This window comes from Coregonus clupeaformis, chromosome 12 (genome assembly GCF_020615455.1).
Source record: "Coregonus clupeaformis isolate EN_2021a chromosome 12, ASM2061545v1, whole genome shotgun sequence".
Classification (NCBI taxonomy): Eukaryota; Metazoa; Chordata; class Actinopteri; order Salmoniformes; family Salmonidae; genus Coregonus; species Coregonus clupeaformis.
In genome coordinates this window covers 35,458,047-35,477,026 of record NC_059203.1, presented here as the reverse complement: position 1 = coordinate 35,477,026, position 18,980 = coordinate 35,458,047, and the positions used below count along the sequence as shown (strand labels likewise).

General features: G+C 42.7%; 1 protein-coding gene across 1 annotated transcript in view; it reads right to left on the bottom strand.

The window, feature by feature from the left end:
* Nucleotides 1-18,980, bottom strand: part of slc4a8 (solute carrier family 4 member 8) — a 62,730-nt gene that overhangs the window by 37,673 nt on the left and 6,077 nt on the right. Inside the window, exons 2-3 of the mRNA XM_041891273.1 lie at nucleotides 1,952-2,033; nucleotides 723-878 (exon numbers count right to left, since the gene is read on the bottom strand). Coding sequence (XP_041747207.1) covers nucleotides 723-878; nucleotides 1,952-2,033 — 238 coding nt within the window. The remainder of the gene's footprint in view (nucleotides 1-722; nucleotides 879-1,951; nucleotides 2,034-18,980) is intronic.

Genomic DNA, 18,980 nt, shown 5'->3' with positions numbered 1-18,980 from the left:
AAGGTGACATGGATTAACACCACTGGCCTAGCTGCCTGGCCTGTGCTGCAGTATCGACATGCTTTGTTTACCATCCTCTCTCTAACAGAGAGGAAATAGAGACACATAGGTTAGCCTACAAATGTGAATGGCTTCCCATAGAACAACCTCAGGGATAGAACTGCAGAGAAATCTCCCCCATATGCACCAGCAGCCAGCAACCTTCAACATGATGTACAGTTAGCGTCCATGTTCATTCATGGACACAGAAACATTCATATAAGATTTCATTGAAATTACACATGACGCTGTTTGGATTGAACATAGTCAAATTGCTGCATGTGTGTGTGGTCTTGTTCTTCTGTCCTGGTGGGGACCTAAAATCCCCCGAAGTCCCCGCAAGGATAGTAAAACAAGGAACATTCTCCCTCGTGGGGACATTTCCCACATCCCCATGAGGACAAAGGCTATTTTAAGCTTAGGGGTTAGGTTTAGGGTTAGGGTTACAATTACAGTTAGAATTAGGGTTAGGGTAAGGGGTTAGGGGTTAGGTTTAGGGTTAGGAGATAGGTTTAGGATTTGGGCTAGGGTTATGGGTTATGGGTTAATGTTAGGGTAAGGGTTAGGGTTAAGTTTAGGGAAAATAGGATTTTGAATGGAAATCAATTTTAGGTCTCCTTGAGGATAGAAAAACAAGTGTGTGTGTGTGTGTGTGTGTGTGTGTGTATGAGCACGTATCTCACCATGAGAGGCTGAGGCCCCCTCTCCCTCCTCGTCCTGCTGCGTAGCGCTCTCTGCCCTCCTGTCCTTCTTGCGGTGGCGTGACCCGTGGGGGCGGTGGTGGCGGTGGCTCTGTCTGCCCATGGGCATACGCACCCCCAAAAACAGAGTCCTGTGACCTGGAGAGACAGAGGGCGGTGGAACAGAGAGGAGATGAGGTGGAGCAGAGAGAGGGAGAGAGGGAGAGAGGGAGAGAGAAAGAGAGAAAGAATTAGAATTTTCAAACCACTTTAGTGGATCGATTTAATAGCCCTCACATCAGCACTATAAAAACTCAAAGAGAAAGAGAGAGTGAACAAATGTTTTGTGATTTAGCTTCAAGTTCTATGGTGCATATTCAACATGGGTCCTACATAATTTCCTATAAATACTTTAGGTAAGCTTGATTTAGCCTATCCAGCACAATGGGATACGCCAGGATGAAGTAAATAAGAGTTAACGCTCTAAAAGAGACCGTTCTAAAAACCCACAGCACGCACTAATCAAGCAGCTGTTGAATTTGTTAATCTGCCCAATCTCATCTGTTAGGCAAACATGACACAACAGCCTTTTGGCAGCCACATGTTGGAGGCTGTGGGCATGTGTGTGTGTGTGTGTGTGTGTGTGTGTGTGTGTGTGTGTGTGTGTGTGTGTGTGTGTGTGTGTGTGTGTGTGTGTGTGTGTGTGTGTGTGTGTGTGTGTGTGTGAGCTACATTGATAAACATTCAGTGCAAATGTATTTGATGTGATTCCACAGCTACCCGTTAATAATAGAAGAAAGTTGTCAGAAGAGTTCATTCATCAGGGTGTGTTCAGTTCTCTATCCAGCTTTCTCCTCATTACAGAGGAAAGTGAGACAACACACACATCGATGACAGAGTAGACCCCCCTCAACCTGCTCAGGCCTACCTGGCGGATCCATTACTAATGTAGATCTCTATTCATCTGCACCAGAGCACGGCCAGGGATGGAAAAACACACACACTATAAAGAAAGACACACTTCACATTCTCTCATGAACAAACGTGTGGTACACAATATTGTGCTAACACATGCAATTATGCTCATACAAACACACACACAAACACACACAATATATACACACTTCACATGAACAGTGGTTGCCCGACTACAGTGCTGAAAAATGTATGAGCTCAATTGCTAAGCACACATACACACAGATAAAGGTTAATGAGGTGGTCAGGTTTCTCACCCTCTAGCTCCTCCTTCTCATAGTGGATGTTGAGGACTGAGCTGGTTCCTCCTTGGTCCACTATCACTTCCTCATCTGGCCTCTGGAAGATACAAACACAGAAAATACACTCTTAGAAAAAAACATGCTATCTAGAACCTAAATTGGGGAAACCTTTGAATAACCTTTTTTGGTTCCAGGTAGAACCCTTTTGGTTCCAGGTAAAACCCTTTTGGGTTCCACGAATAAGCCTTTCCACAGAGGGTTCTACATGGAACCCAAAAGGGTTCTACCTGAAACCAAAAAGGGTTCTATCTGGAACCAAAAAGGTTATCCTATGGGGACAGCCAAATAACCCTTTTGCAACCCTTTTTTCTAAAGAGTGTAACATTAGAACCTCACACACACACACACACACACACATACACGTTTACACACATACACGCACGCATACACGCACACACTCACACACACTCACACACAGACGCTCACTCACACATACACACGGACGAACACACACGCACACACACACTCACATGTACAAACAGAAGCTATGAGGAGTGAGATCAACATCATAATAATAATCTTCAACTTTTATAGCGCTATTCAGTACATAATGAATCTCAAAGCGCTTTAAAGCAACAAAAAAAATACAAGCAATTTAGAAAACAACAACATCATTCATGAGATGGAAGGTCATGTGGAATGGCGGGAAAGTGCATGGCCTGAGTGGTCATCGGAGGGAGGTGGTCAAAGGGGGAGAGCAAGCAAAGATGGTCTCTGGAGCAAGTCCGGAGGAAGGCAGGCAGCACGGTGTCACCAAGGTGTCATCAAGGTGTCACCAAGGTGTCATCAAGGTGCCACCAAGGTGCCATCAAGGTGTCATCAAGGTGCCATCAAGGTGCCATCAAGGTGTCATCAAGGTGTCATCAAGGTGTCTCGGAGTCCTTGTCATCTGTGTCATAAGGTCAATTGGAGCACCAAACCCCATGCTGAGTTCCACTGAGCCATTACCTGTCCCTAACTGATGATTTCCTATCAAAAAATGTATGCACTCACTTACTGTAAGTCGCTCTGGATAAGAGCGTCTGCTAAATGACTAAAATGTCAAATGTAAATGTAAAAACCAGCATCAAAGCACAGACACTTGGTAACTCAGAACAGCCTCAGAGGCCATTAGACACTAGGAGCCTCAGAGGAGGACACAAATGCATAAAAATAGGATTATAGGTCAGATGGTTGTTTCTTTCACACATGTTCGTGCACGCACCGAGACATACACAAAGACACACGCACACAGACACACACACACACACCCACAAACACAAACACACACGCACACAAACACTCATTAGGCCTGGGCTTGAAGAAGACAAGAGTTGTGAAGGGCAGGCAGGCCAGTGAAACCTCCTATCTGTGCCATCCAAGGAGAGTTGAATCAATAAATAAACAAAGCGACACATCTATCACACTGCTGCTTGTTGGCTGCTGTGATGTTGTACTGTATCTTCAGAGAGATCAAGGTTTCTAGATTAACATGTTTCACCACATTTATGATCAACTTTGTTGGTGTTCTCACATGCTTTTTGCTTACACTGCAGTGTGTGTTTGTGATGACGTATTGGTTGATGTGGGCAGTGTGCTCGTGGGAAAGGGATCTGGTTGGACCTAATGCTCAGAGCTCAGCATGTTTACCAGGAGTACTCCATCTGTAATCTGCAGCATCTTCAACAGAGCTGTTTAATTGAACACATGCAGCAGGCTTGGTGTACTTGGTGTTAAGTCTACAGTATGGGTGGGGGTCATTTCTAATTAATTCCCACTCTGACCATTACTCTTCCATAGTAATGCAACCTTTACCAACCTTTGACCAAGCAGTCCAAGCTCAGCATACAGTACACAGTAGGAATTAAATATAGCTCTCTTCATGCATATGGATGGATGCTTCCTCCCACTTGATATGGATTTCAGTGTGTGAATGCGTGTTCCTGTGTGCGTGAATGTGTGCGTGCATGTACACTTTAGTGTTGCACGGTATACTGGTACCACGGTAATATCACGGTACCAAAACATTATGATCCTTATGATACCAAGATTTATGAATACCGTAGTACCGTTTCATATGATACTACTGAATTTTACATCCTACCGATCAAAAGAACCACCGAAGAGTAATGAGAGTTTCATGTATTATTGTTCTGCTTACTGCCACAATGACATGTCAATCATTATGTAAGGTTTAATCAATGAGGGGCTATATGAGTTCTCTGGAAAATAATGCATGCATGATGCGGAAGTTGTGTGCCACGACACACAGCGGAGAGACACATTTTCCCTGTGGTATCTCGATACTACCCGGGTATCGTGATGCTTGGCCTGGTATAGTATCGTTAATAAAATGTTGGTATTGTGACAACCCTAGTACACTTCAGTGACTGCCTGGAGGAAAAGCAGTGTGTGCGTTAAGAGTGTGTGTGTTAGTTAGACAACTACATCAGGATATGATTGGGAAGCTGGAGCATTGATCTATTCACTAAGGGGCCGATTCCAACCAGAGTTAAGTGCACGTAAATGGAACGCAAATCCCTTTTTATGCACTTCTCTCTCTATGCGTATTCTGACCTTGAACTTAAGCATGAGAATAGCAAGCTATTCACCCGCTATTTGTTCAGGGTGGAGATCTAAGATATTAAGGTGTGGCGGAAGCTATTCACCCGCTATTTGTTCAGGGTGGAGATCTAAGATATTAAGGTGTGGCGGAGGCTATTCACCCGCTATTCGTTCAGGGTGGAGATCTAAGATATTAAGGTGTGGCGGAGGCTATTCACCCGCTATTGTAAATACACAAAGCAATTGTTTTAAATGATTTCCCCTTTTCCACAGTGAAGTAGGCTATAAATAGCTGTGCCATTATGCAGAATTTTAATTGTGTGCCCTCATAATTTGCATGGATGAAATTTGGAGACCCAAGCTATAGGCTTCTGTAGGGCTGAACCTGTTGAGTTAATATATGTGCTTTAGAATGTTTTTATTATATACCAGGGCTTTTCTCCGTTTTATTCTACAATTTGTATCATGTTAACCCCCTAGAGTCGATTGACGCACCGGTGTGTCAATTCTAAGTAACATAATTTAAAAAATCCCCAGCAAAATCTGTCGATGTCGCACTTCCACATCTGAAGTGAAAGGTGGCAGAGCTAGAGCGGTGTTTGTCAGACCATGAGACATCCCAAAAATTGGTCTTCTTGCGAAAACGTCTGTAGCGTCCGAACGGTTTGACCTACAAAACTCTATGGAAAGGGGAGAATCTCACGAACACGATGGTGGTCTCCGTTTTGCTCTATGACTTGTCTGAAGGGGGATTGTTTGGGCTACAAACTAATGTGACCCCACTGTGGAAAGGGGAGATTCTCATGAACACAATGCTGTTCTCCATTTTGCTGTTTATTAATGTGTTATTCAATTAATTGGATATTTGAGTGATATAAAATAAAAGTAACCTATACCTGACAAGTATGAGTGGTTTAGGTTCATTTAACTTCCTTTGTGGGCTCTGCCTGTCAAGCAGAAGAAGGGCGCATTTGCAGACGTACTGTTAGCTGATAATGTTTACTTTGCAAGCTGCTGGTAGAAACTTTGTACAGTTGGCTACACATGTAAGTAGACATAATGTACTGTTTTCTTCAACCAATGTAGGCCTACCTAGCGAAGTTACCTAGCATCCCCTTTTTCAAGTGTTTAATCATGATTGCTGCTGACAGACATGATAGGCTACATTGATTGATGGACCACGTCAAATTGGCTAGCTAAACAGATCACGTCAATACGGCTAGCTAGATAATAAGCAAACTTTCAGGGGATAAACTAGATGACTATATCCAAATATTGTTTGGTTTGCTTGCCATCTATAGTGGTGATGACAGTAGTACGACTGACAACTTTACCAGGACGAGGACTTGCCGATGTCAAGCTCTTTCCAAAGCCTAATCTCTGATGAAGCAAGCTAATGACATGTTGTTTGCCTAGCTAGCTAGCTACACTCCTAGAAAAAAAGGGTTCCAAAAGGGTAATTTGGCTGTCCCTTTAAGAGCACCTTTTTTGGTTCCAGGTAGAACCCTTTTGGGTTCCATGTAGAACCCACTGTGGAAAGGGTTCTACATGGAACCAAAAAAGGTTCTACCTGGAACCAAAAGGGTTCTAACTGGAAAGGGTTCTAGACAGCACCTTTTTTTTCTAAGAGTGTAGGTATATGCCAAATGGATAGGCTACTCTCACAAATCTGAAATTACACGATCAATTGATGTTTACTGAAAAGCATGCAGTTATTTGCTGTATAACTCTGATGATTGAGCTAATAATCGGAAATGTGTAGTTCTGACTATGCTCTTCAAGAGTTGATGATATTAAAACCAAATAGTTATAACATTTATTTAACAATTGAAAACAGCACATAATTGTCAATGGTTTCCTGAGGTGGGGGTCTCCTTGACCCCCAGCAGGCAAATCGAACACTGTGCACCGAATTGTGACCTATTATTGACAATGACCTATACTGTAGTTGGAATCGGGTCGGAATCGGCCCCTTAGTGAATAGATCAATGCTCCAGCTTCCCAATCATATCCTGATGTAGTTGTCTAACTAACACACACACACTTAACGCACACACTGCTTTTCCTCCAGGCACTCACTGAAGTGTACTAGGGTTGTCACAGTTATACAGTGGGGAAAAAAAGTATTTAGTCAGCCACCAATTGTGCAAGTTTTCCCACTTAAAAAGATGAGAGAGGCCTGTAATTTTCATCATAGGTACACATCAACTATGACAGACAAAATGAGGAAAAGAAATCCAGAAAATCACATTGTAGGATTTTTTATGAATTTATTTGCAAATTATGGTGGAAAATAAGTATTTGGTCATTAACAAAAGTTTCTCAATACTTTGTTATATACCCTTTGTTGGCACTGATACAGGTCAAACGTTTTCTGTAAGTCTTCACAAGGTTTTCACACACTGTTGCTGGTATTTTGGCCCATTCCTCCATGCAGATCTCCTCTAGAGCAGTGATGTTTTGGGGCTGTCGCTGGGCAACACGGACTTTCAACTCCCTCCAAAGATTTTCTATGGGGTTGAGATCTGGAGACTGGCTAGGCCACTCCAGGACCTTGAAATGCTTCTTACGAAGCCACCCCTTCGTTGCCCGGGCGGTGTGTTTGGGATCATTGTCATGCTGAAAGACCCAGCCACGTTTCATCTTCAATGCCCTTGCTGATGGAAGGAGGTTTTCACTCAAAATCTCACGATACATGGCCCCATTCATTCTTTCCTTTACACGGATCAGTCGTCCTGGTCCCTTTGCAGAAAAACAGCCCCAAAGCATGATGTTTCCACCCCCATTCTTCACAGTAGATATGGTGTTCTTTGGATGCAACTCAGCATTCTTTGTCCTCCAAACACGACGAGTTGAGTTTTTACCAAAAAGTTATATTTTGGTTTCATCTGACCATATGACATTCTCCCAATCCTCTTCTGGATCATCCAAATGCACTCTAGCAAACTTCAGACGGGCCTGGACTGGCTTAAGCAGGGGGTCACGTCTGGCACTGCAGGATTTGAGTCCCTGGCGGCGTAGTGTGTTACTGATGGTAGGCTTTGTTACTTTGGTCCCAGCTCTCTGCAGGTCATTCACTAGGTCCCCCCGTGTGGTTCTGGGATTTTTGCTCACCGTTCTTGTGATCATTTTGACCCCACGGGGTGAGATCTTGCGTGGAGCCCCAGATCGAGGGAGATTATCAGTGGTCTTGTATGTCTTCCATTTCCTAATAATTGCTCCCACAGTTGATTTCTTCAAACCAAGCTGCTTACCTATTGCAGATTCGGTCTTCCCAGCCTGGTGCAGGTCTACAATTTTGTTTCTGGTGTCCTTTGACAGCTCTTTGGTCTTGGCCATAGTGGAGTTTGGAGTGTGACTGTTTGAGGTTGTGGACAGGTGTCTTTTATACCGAGTTCAAACAGGTGCAATTAATACAGGTAACGAGTGGAGGACAGAGGAGCCTCTTAAAGAAGAAGTTACAGGTCTGTGAGAGCCAGAAATCTTGTTTGTTTGTAGGTGACCAAATACTTATTTTCCACCATAATTTGCAAATAAATTCATTAAAAATCCTACAATGTGATTTTCTGGATTTTTTTTCCTCAATTTGTCTGTCATAGTTGACGTGTACCTATGATGAAAATTACAGGCCTCGCTCATCTTTTTAAGTGGGAGAACTTGCACAATTGGTGGCTGACTAAATACTTTTTTCCCCCACTGTAGAAGTGTGTGTGTGGTATGTGTACCTTTTCCATGTCATTACTGGCGAATCCCAGTCAATATTGTTGACCTTAGCTGGAGACAGACCGTCAAACCGACACACACACACACACACACACATGCACGCACGCACACACACACAAACCCATCAAAGAGCATGACAAACGAAAATCGGCCACTCAACCAGAGAGGAGCTAGGTCAGGATGTTCTACTAACACATTTCCACACAGAGCTCCATTCAGCAGTACAATCACAAACTGAGTCTGATATAACAAACACATCATTAACCTTGTGACATATTCTGTCACAATGTCTCAATGTTCAACTCTTCAATCAACTGAAAATAAAAAGAAGGATTCAAAAACAAGGGTGTCGTTCAACTGGTCCCAGACAGCTAATGGTTCTGCATTTACAGCCAGGGCTGATCTGGAATTGTAATTTTGTGTGTATGTGCAGGCATGCGTGTGTGTGGGTGTGTATTAGAGAAAGAGATCTGCAGCAACACTGCAGACCCTAAATCATAGGCATAAACGAATCAGGGTTTGGCTGTTCTGACACACCCTTGATGGATCATCACAAACCTGGACCAGGGCCAGTCTGTCATCATCTGGTACAGTGTGTGTGTGTGTGTGTGTGTGTGTGTGTGTGTGTGTGTGTGTGTGTGTGTGTGTGTGTGTGTGTCAGGACAAGTCTCCTTTCAATAAGTCCACAGTGCCAGAGCATGTGAATGCCAACAGTGTGGGTCTAAAGAGGTACAGTCTGTGCAGACATCTCACTGTAATTGGATATAAATGCCTGACTGGCACAAATACCAGGAGACACCGCGGCTCTGTTGTTACAGTGGGACTAGATCATGCCAACCACTAGTCTGGTGGGAATAGGAACACTGATTCTAGAACTATGGAGAGTTGTTGATGTCTGGTTGAAACATGGGTTAAATTAAAACAAAACCTTTGAATGTTCATTACCTTTTGCTGATTCAATGAAAAATCAATTTTGATGCAACATAATCACATTGATAACTTATAGTGAAATAACGTGAAACAATGTTGACTCAACAACCAAGTTTTGCCTTCTTTTTTAAACAGAGTGTGAGGTAGTACTCTGTCTGCGGGATGTTTTCAGGGCATGACCAGGACACTGGAGCCAAAGGACCGGTGCAAACAGGAAAATGTCCTGTTGCTTTATCACTGTCAAAAAAGAATTCAAACTGCAAAATAAAAGGCCTAGCTCAAATCAGAGTATATATCACTGTTCAAGCACTTAATAACTCAACAGAAGTCAAAACTGTAACTTAAATATCTCTTGCCACCATACGACTGTTCAGTCTATCAAAAACAGTTAATCAAAAAGTCCAAAGTCTTTGAGATAGTCACTGGGCTGGAGACCCACCGAACAGGAATAGAACACTGTTCACATTTCCTGAAAAATTAAATGACAAGACCTGGGAAATTACAACCAATGTCGCACTAATGCAGTTCCACAAAGTACACAACATGCGCAGCAGCAGATTACCAACAAATAAAATAGCACATTATCCAAACAGGTTGTCGCATGGAAGCCTATAGCCTAGCGGATTTACTTCACACAAAGTCCCATAAATCCAAAGCACACGCATAATTGATACTGCTGGACAGCACATCCGATCCGAATGCAGTTAATAAACTCTACAGGAAACCCCTACAGTATAGCCTAGAAAATAACGCGTGCCTCTTTGAGCTGTCAATGTGACTCTTCAGACAATCACAAATTTGATAGGCCTATGCACAATTCACTACATAGTCATCTTAGTCACAGGGAAAACTATATATTCTCCTGTCCTAGAGTCTATAGGCTATTTTCCTATCCAGACCCAATCCCACTGAAACCCAAAATCCTGACTCCAGTCTCGCATGAAAATTCCTAACTTTATTCTGTAATCCATAGGTTGCATTATGAAAGCACGTCTCTCGTCTAAGTATGTGAAAATACTGCTATAACATTTCCTCCGCTTCTGCTCTGTCTCCTTTTGCTGACCATATGAGAGCTTCGGTAGAGAATGTGTGATCAACAAACGGTATGAGAGTAGATATGGATATTTTGAAGGAGGTTATCTAGCAAGCTTTTGTCATTTGACTTTTGTTTGACTGCCATTACAAAGTTTGTATGATTCGACAAAGCTATACTCTGGGTGCGCTCTGTGTCGAGATAGCCTACTGCTGAAATGCGCTGAATGAATTGAGGAACATGAACTGCCTGTTTCGCAATTCACAACAATGCCATTAGCGATCAAAGATAGTTACTCTATCATGATTAAATATCAGTTTGACTTGCTCTGAAATCTTTACATAGTGGTGCAACCAAGCTTACAAGGTGGTGCAGAGCCCCTCTGATTTGGGGAGAATAATAATAATAATAATAATAATAATAATAATAATAATAATAATAATAATAATAATAATGCCATTTAGCAGACGCTTTTATCCAAAGCGACTTACAGTCATGCATGCATACATTTTTGTGTATGGGTGGTCCCGGGGATCGAACCCACTACCCTGGCGTTACAAGCGCCGTGCTCTACCAGCTTGTAGAGAACCCTGGCATAGTGACGATATCTTGATTTTTAACGCTTTAAATGGGCACTTCTGATTTTTGCAGTATTTCCCGGGACTCTGGATAAATTTGAATTATTCCCGGTATTGAAACTTCCAGCAGCAGGCATTCCCTTCAACTTGCTGCAATGTGTATTCATTCAGTAGAATGGGTGACCATCCTAATGTAAACCTATGGAACTGCTCTGGTTCACTTTATGTGAACTGCATGCATCAATACCTTCCATGAATGAGATGATTCAACCTTGAATCATCACAGCGATTCATTTCAGCACATCACTGCCTATCTCCAGCCTTTCTGTGTGTGTGTGTGTGTGTGTGTGTGTGTGTGTGTGTGTGTATCATAATCCGCAATGCATATCAGAGTGGCATGGCATCAGAGTAAATACACAGAACACTGATTTACTTTTTCTGGTTCTCCTGTGCTCTGTCCGATAAAACACAGGGGCAAAAAGGTATCGACCCATTTGGAAAAAGCACTTTAGAATAATTCCTGTTCCGCCAGCTAGCATTAGAGATGTGAGCTGTGATAAATGAGCGTGGGGATGAGGGGGCGAGCGAGGGTGAGTGGGGTGAGGAGGGAGACAGTCCCTGTCCCTGTAAACTCCACCTCTTTAACAGACCTGTTCTATCAGTTTCCTCCCCCTGGCCTAACCCCTCGATGGTGGCATAATTCATAACAACAGAAACCCCACCATAAATAGGACAGAGGACAGCTGGGCCCACTCCACCTCACCTCAAGGAGAGGGCTGTTTCACTTATCCTGCAGAGGCCTGGCTGGTTCACCTTCACTGGAGTTCCCTCACTTTCAGTTCAACATTTATCACACAAACAGGTCTTAATAGTTGAGCACTGGCATTTGTAGCTGTAGTTTGACGAGTTAAAAAAGTTGCAGTACTGAAAGTAAAGTATCATTTTTCATTATCCTATATATTTTATGCAAAGTTGCATTTTCAAGCTTCCAATCACAGTTTTATATAACTAGTCTCCAGATTAAGATATAACACACACTATGTTTTTCAAGGGAAAACCAAGACTTAAGTGACCATTCTTACCTTGTGAAGTCAAATCGTATAAAAGAACCCAGAGCTGTACCTGCGCTGTAAGGTATAGCACCTTTCCCTCAGCTTAGCGTCAACACAATGCACATAGAGTACATACATGTACCACAGGACATGCACACACTCCTGTTGTGTCAGCATCCCTCTTTCGTTTTTCCACTCCCTCCATTCCACTCCACCTCCTGTTGAGCCACAGGGAGTTCTATCTATCTTTCTTTCCATGACTAGGCAGTTCCATCTCCCTAGACAACCCTTCCTCTCACTGTTCGACAAATACACTGAGTATTACATGGAACTACTAGAAAAGACAGAAACACTGGGTGAGTGAGGGAATTGTTGCAATGCCGAATGAATGTGTGGCTCAATTGGTAAGAGAGTTGTGCTAGCAACGCCATAGTTGTGGGTTCAATTCCTGCTTGAATCACTAAAATAGAGTAGGTAGGAAGGATGTATTTGGGGTTCAATAAACCTGGTGATTAAAAGGAAAGAGTTTATAAAGAGTCTCAGCAGGATTTGGAAGTACAGTATTGGGATCTCGCTCTATCTCTACCACAGGTACACCTCCAATTGACTCAAATTATGTCAATTAGCCTATCAGAAGCTTCTAAAGCCATGACATCATTTTCTGGAATTTTCCAAGCTGTTTAAAGGCACAGTCATTTTAGTGTATGTAAACTTCTGACCCACTGGAATTGTGATACAGTGAATTATAAGTGAAATAATCTGTCTGTAAACAATTGTTGGAAAAATTACTTGTGTCATGCACAAAGTAGATGTCCTAACCGACTTGCCAAAACTATAGTTTGTTATCAAGATATTTGTGGAGTGGTTGAAAAACGAGTTTTAATGACTCCAACCTAAGTGTATGTAAACTTCCGACTTCAACTGTATATTAAAAAGGGTGTTGATTAATCCTCCTATCTCACACTCTATCAGTCTCTGTCTCAACACTCTGTCCTCTCTCCATCCATCTACTGTATAGACACAAAAACATGCACACACACTTCCTCTAATTCTCTCTCCTTTACCCTTCTAACACACACACACACACACACACACACACTCCCCTATTCTATTCGTTGTGCTGGCGATGCTGTGTTATCAGGCAGTGCAGCTGTGGCTGGTGAATTACGGCTGTCTGTGGGACTCAGCTCAGGCTGCAGGCTCTATAATCAGCTCTATTTGGAGGACTGGAACTGCAGCCCCCCTCAGTCTGTCTGTCTGTCTGTCTCTCTGAGTGTGTGTGTGTGCGTGTGTGTGTGTGTGTGTGTGTGTGTGTGTGTGTGTGTGTGTGCGCGCAAGTGCGGGCAAGAAAGAGAGGGATATATATATATATATAGAGAGAGAGAGAGAGAGATAGAGCTACTAAAAGCTTTGTTGCATGAAAAATAACAACATCAGACAATATCAATTTGTTTCATTCTGTTGAGTGCAAATGAATAAGGGTGGGGGGAAGACCTGTTTCCTGCTTTTAGCTTGTAACCCTTGGCTCAATCCAATAAAGGAAGGGATTGGTGGGTATACAGAAAGAGAGGGAGAGACACAACTGTGACATAACATACATTTAGAGAATGCATGGATATATAATGACCTTAATAGTTTTATAGGGCCCTAAGGTTTCACATGGTGAGGAAAAACTCCTGGCCCCAATTATAGGATCACTAGCTAGTAAACTGATTTACCCTTTCCCTCCTGCAGTATTTATCCTATTCAGGGTGAACGGGATATATCCTTCACACAGTTCATTAGTATCCTTCACACAGTTCATTAGTGTTGTTTTAACAGGTTAATGGCTCAAGCCAATCACCACTCACCTCTCTAGTGTACTGCTAGGTACTTCATCTAATTAAAAATACACACAGCCCACTTAAGGTGCTGCTTACTCTGCTATCACCTAGGAACTGAATCTCTGTGTGGGGGGCAGGGGGGAGTGATTTTCCACTGACATGGCAAATAATTTGTCTTGCTGCCTTCCTCCCCTAGCAACCACTCTCTCTCTCTCTCCCTCTATCTCTCGCTCTCCTTCTTTCTCTCTCTCACTGTCACTCGCCCACCACACCCCAGTCACGGTCACAATGCTCAAGAGGGCTTGACTTCACACAGTCATTTTGCAAACAGCTTACCACCATCAACCCCCGATCTCAGCTACCTGCTACCACACACACACAGACACACACACACACACACACAAAATAGCTATTTCCTTGAGTTTATGTCCTTCACAGGCTCATGTGTGCTAACTACATTTACATGTAAGTAATTTAGCAGATGGCTTACAGCAGTGAGTGCATACATTTTCTTACTTTTTTGTACTGGCCTCCTCATGAGACTGACAGAGACTAACAGAGTTTGAGGGGAGGACACCACCACAGCAAATCCCTATAGCACTGAAGTAGCCTGGGGACAACACAGCTTGAGCTTATAAACACACACACATAAACACACGAGAGAGAGAGAGAGAGAGAGAGAGAGAGAGAGAGAGAGAGAGAGAGAGAGAGAGAGAGAGAGAGAGAGAGAGAGAGAGAGAGAGAGAGAGAGAGAGAGAGAGAGAGAGAGAGAGAGAGAGAGAGAGAGAGAGAGAGAGAGAATTTAGCAGAATTCTGCAAAAATATCCTCTGTGTACAACGTAAAACACCAGGTAATGCATGCAGAGCAGAATTAGGCCGATACCCGCTAATTATCAAAATCCAGAAAAGAGCAGTTAAATTCTACAACCACCTAAAAGGAAGCGATTCCCAAACCTTCCATAACAAAGCCATCACCTACAGACAGATTAACCTGGAGAAGTCCCCTAAGCAAGCTGGTCCTGGGGCTCTGTTCACAAACACAAACAGACACCACAGAGCCCCAGGACAGCAACACAATTAGACCCAACCAAATCATGACAAAACTAAAAGATAATTACTTGACACGTTGGAAAAAATTAACAGAAAAACTGAGCAGAATACCTGACCACTGTGACTGACCCAAAATTAAGGAAATCTTTGACTATGTACAGACTCAGTGAGCATAGTCTTCCTATTGAGAAAGGCCGCCGTAGGCAGACCTGGCTCTCAAGAGAAGAGAGGCTATGTGCACACTGCCCACAAAATGAGGTGGAAACTGAGCTGCACTTCCTAACCTCCTGCCAAATGTATATACCATATTAGAGACACATACTTTCCTCAGATTACACAGACCCACAAAGAATTCGAAAACAAATCTAATTTGGATAAACTCCCATATCTATTGGGTGAAATACCACAGTGTGCAATCACAGCAGCAAGATTTGTGACCTGTTGCCACAAGAAAAGGGCAACAAGTGAAGAACAAACACCACTGTAAATACAGCCTATATTTATGTTGATTTATTTTCCTTTCTGTACTTTAACTATTTGCACATCATTACAACACTGTTTATAGACATAATGTGACATTTGGAATGTCTTTATTCTTTTGGAACTTTTGTTAGTGTAATGTTTACTGTAATTTTTGTTTTGTTTATTTCACTTTTGTTTATTATCTATTTCACTTGCTTTGCCAATGTAAACATATATTTCCCATGCCAATAAAGCCTACCTGACAGAACAATAAAAACAGCCATGAATTTATGTTTTCCAATTAGTAGAATGTCAGAATGTAGCAGATGGTTTTGTGTGTATTCAACAATATTTGTCACAGCTGCCTGTCAGCCACACAGGGAGTGAAAACAGTGCTGCTCCAGGTCTAGGAATCATCATGGTCTGCCTCTCACACTGAGAAGACCTCCGTTTGACCTTTCTGTTTCCTAGTGACAGTACATCAAAAGACCACCACATACTTGTACAGACATCCACAGCTGTATCACCCAAAGCATCTGTCTAATTTAGCTCTGTTCTCAAGGCTGGGAGGTATTCATCCTCCAGGAAAAACCTTTCATGTGTAATATGTCTTGTGAATAAAATCCTTGTAGAGTGAGCTACTATGTGTCTCTTTTTCGGTTTTGATGATTCCGAGGTTTGATATGGAAATGGAAAAAGCTTCATTGGATGTAACAAGCTTAAAATCTGGTGGAATATCCCAAAGAGTTGAGTTGACTATCAACATTAGTTGTATTTCATCCAAAAAAGCATACATTTGGTGGAAGCAGTGGAATCCAGGCCAGTAGGATGCTGTCCAATTTTTGTATAAAGGTTGTAGAATTTTAAACATTTTAGTAGGCCTATTGTCTACTTGTAGCATCCCTTTTTTTTACCTTTCTGTTCCTAAATAAATATCCTTCATTTTGGAAGACTTTGTCTGTCCATTTTTAGTGCACACAGCCAGGCCAGCTTTGTCACAAGTGAGATAAATACATACAGATGTAGAATCTTAATTTGATCACCCTGTTGCAGGAGAACTTTCCTGAAAAGCAGGACATTTAAAACTTGTAGTGTATTTGAGGTTTAAAAAGTCATCTGAAGTTTGAAATTTCAGACTTGATTTTCCCTTACGAAAAATGTATCAAGCCCTACAAAAATGCCCATGAATTATAATCCAAATAATAATTCACATTTCCTGTTTTGCAGGATTATTTTCCTGCTATAGCAAACTGGCTCAAATTAAGATCCTACATCTGTACAATTCACAATTTACAATCCAACACATTTAATCTCACATTGTCCAGGCTGCACAGAGTGCTCAATGAACAAACAGCACCATACCCAACAGTTAGTCAGCTCCATGGAGAGAGTTACTGTTACTGTAACTGTCCTGGGAGCCCCGCTTCAAGGGATGTTGAGGGCAGAATATGGGTTGTGACTAGAGGGAGTACAGCTATGACCGGAAGTTACTTTTCGTACCAGGGTAGGAGTGTATTATAGGTAACCCTAACCCTTTTCCTAACCTTAACCTAAGTCTCCTAACCTGCCACATTAATTATCCTAACCTGCTGCGTAAATTCTTCTAACCTGCTACGAAAAAGTACTCCCTCTAGTCAGAACCCAGAATGTGTCCCCTAGCTCTGTGCTATGAGGCCTGAGAAGCAGGGGAATAACTGCCACAGCACATCACACTCACTTCCTTCACCACACAGACTCATCTCCTAATTGCTATCACACTGCCAACGAGAGAAAGCGTACCCAAAAGCTTTATGCTGAGATGGGAGCGTATTTTGAAAGCCTGTTTGTATGTCCCGAAAATAAATTATCCGATCAATGCAGACACAGAGTGCTCCTTTATATTTTTCTGGATAGTCACTCGTTGAAGTGTCCTGGGGTAAGGAATGTTTTTAGCTTTTTTCTATTGTATTGTACTTGTATAATAAACAGTATAGGTTGACTTCACAGCGAGGTGTAGGCTATAACCTGTCATTTCCATGGACAAGTGTAAACAAAAGGTGGCTTAATTAGTATCTTGTCGTTGTTTTCTAACTGCGACATTCACTGTAGTACTGGAAAAGAATTCAATCAGCCAAGTCTGATTGAAGATTGAAGATCTGAGACCCACTCCAATTTGCATACCACCCAACAGATCCATAGACGATGCAATCTCAATTGCACTCCCCAATTGCGCTCACCCACCTAGATAAGAGGAATACCTATGTGAGAATGCTGTTCATTGACTACAGCTCAGCATTCAACACCATTGTCCCCTCCAAGTTCGTTACTAAGCTTAGGACCCTGGGACTGAACACCTCCCTCTGCAACTGGATCCTGGACTTCCTGACGGGCCGACCCCAGGTGGTGAGGGTAGGCAACAACACCTCCGCCACGCTGACCCTCAACATGGGGGGCTACAGGAAATGGGGGGGGGTGAGCATGCCCCCAACAACATCGACAGGGCTGCAGTGGAGCGGATCGAGAGCTTCAAGTTCCTCGGTGCCCAAATCACTAAGTACTTAAAATGGTCCACTCACATGCGCACAGGCGTGAAGACGGCACAACAGCGCCTCCTACCCCTCAGGAAGTTGAAAAGGTTTGGCATGGGCCCTCAAATGCTCCAAATATTACACAGCTGCACCATTGAGAGCATCTTGACTGGCTGCATCACTTCCTGGTATGGCAACAACACCACCCTTGATCGCATGGCGCTACAGAGGGTGGTGCGGACAGCCCAGTACATCACTGGGGCTGAGCTCCCAGCCACCCAAGCCATAGACTGTTCTCTCTGCTTACGCACGGCAAGCTGTACCGGTGCATCAAGTGAGACATCAACAGGCTCCTGAACAGCTTCTATCCCCAAGCCATTAGACAGCTAAATAGCTAACAGAATGGCTACAAGGACTATCTGAGTTGACCCTTGTATTTCATTTTTTGCACTGTCTCTATGCACACTCACAGAACTCTACACACTCACGCACACTGACACTCCAACACACACATAACATCCACACACATTTATACTGACTCTACACACATGCACACACACTCACATACAATCATAATTTACGCTGCTGCTACTCTTGTTTATCATATATCTTGATGCTTAGTCACCTTACCTCTGCTCTATGCATATCTACCTCTATCACTCCAGTATCCCTCCATGCACATTGTAAAAATGGTATTGGAACTGATCCTGTACATAGTTTCTGATTTCTTGTGTTCTTATTATTTCTTATTTTTATTTCTCGTGTGTTTTTGTTCTACCTTATGTTATTTTTAGTGCTACACTGATATTGATTATTGCATTGTTGGGTTTGGAGCTAGCAAGAAAGGCATTTCACTGTACTTGTGCACGTGACATTAAAACTTGAAACTTGAAGTGCTCTATCTCAAAGCAATAATGAATAACCCCAGCAGACCCACTGGGCACAGACGTCAGTGCAACGTCTAGTTTTGATTTACATTTGGTTTAGTTGTCAAATGGTCATCCAACTCGGAAGTCCAAGTTGGACACTCTGGCATCTTTCTAGAGCTCCAACTTTCCGATCTGAAGATAACCGACGTCCTGATTTGACCTTGGTTATTTACGAGTTCCCAATTGACTTGAAAGCACCACAAGTAGGGAGTGTGGAGTTGCTTGACCGGTGATTGTCACGTTTGATGCTAATAGTGTTCATGAGACATAGGTTACATGACAAACTTAATGACATGTTTATGGTGGAACCGGAACCTCACATGATCAAAGTGTCAATCCTCCAGTTGACAAAA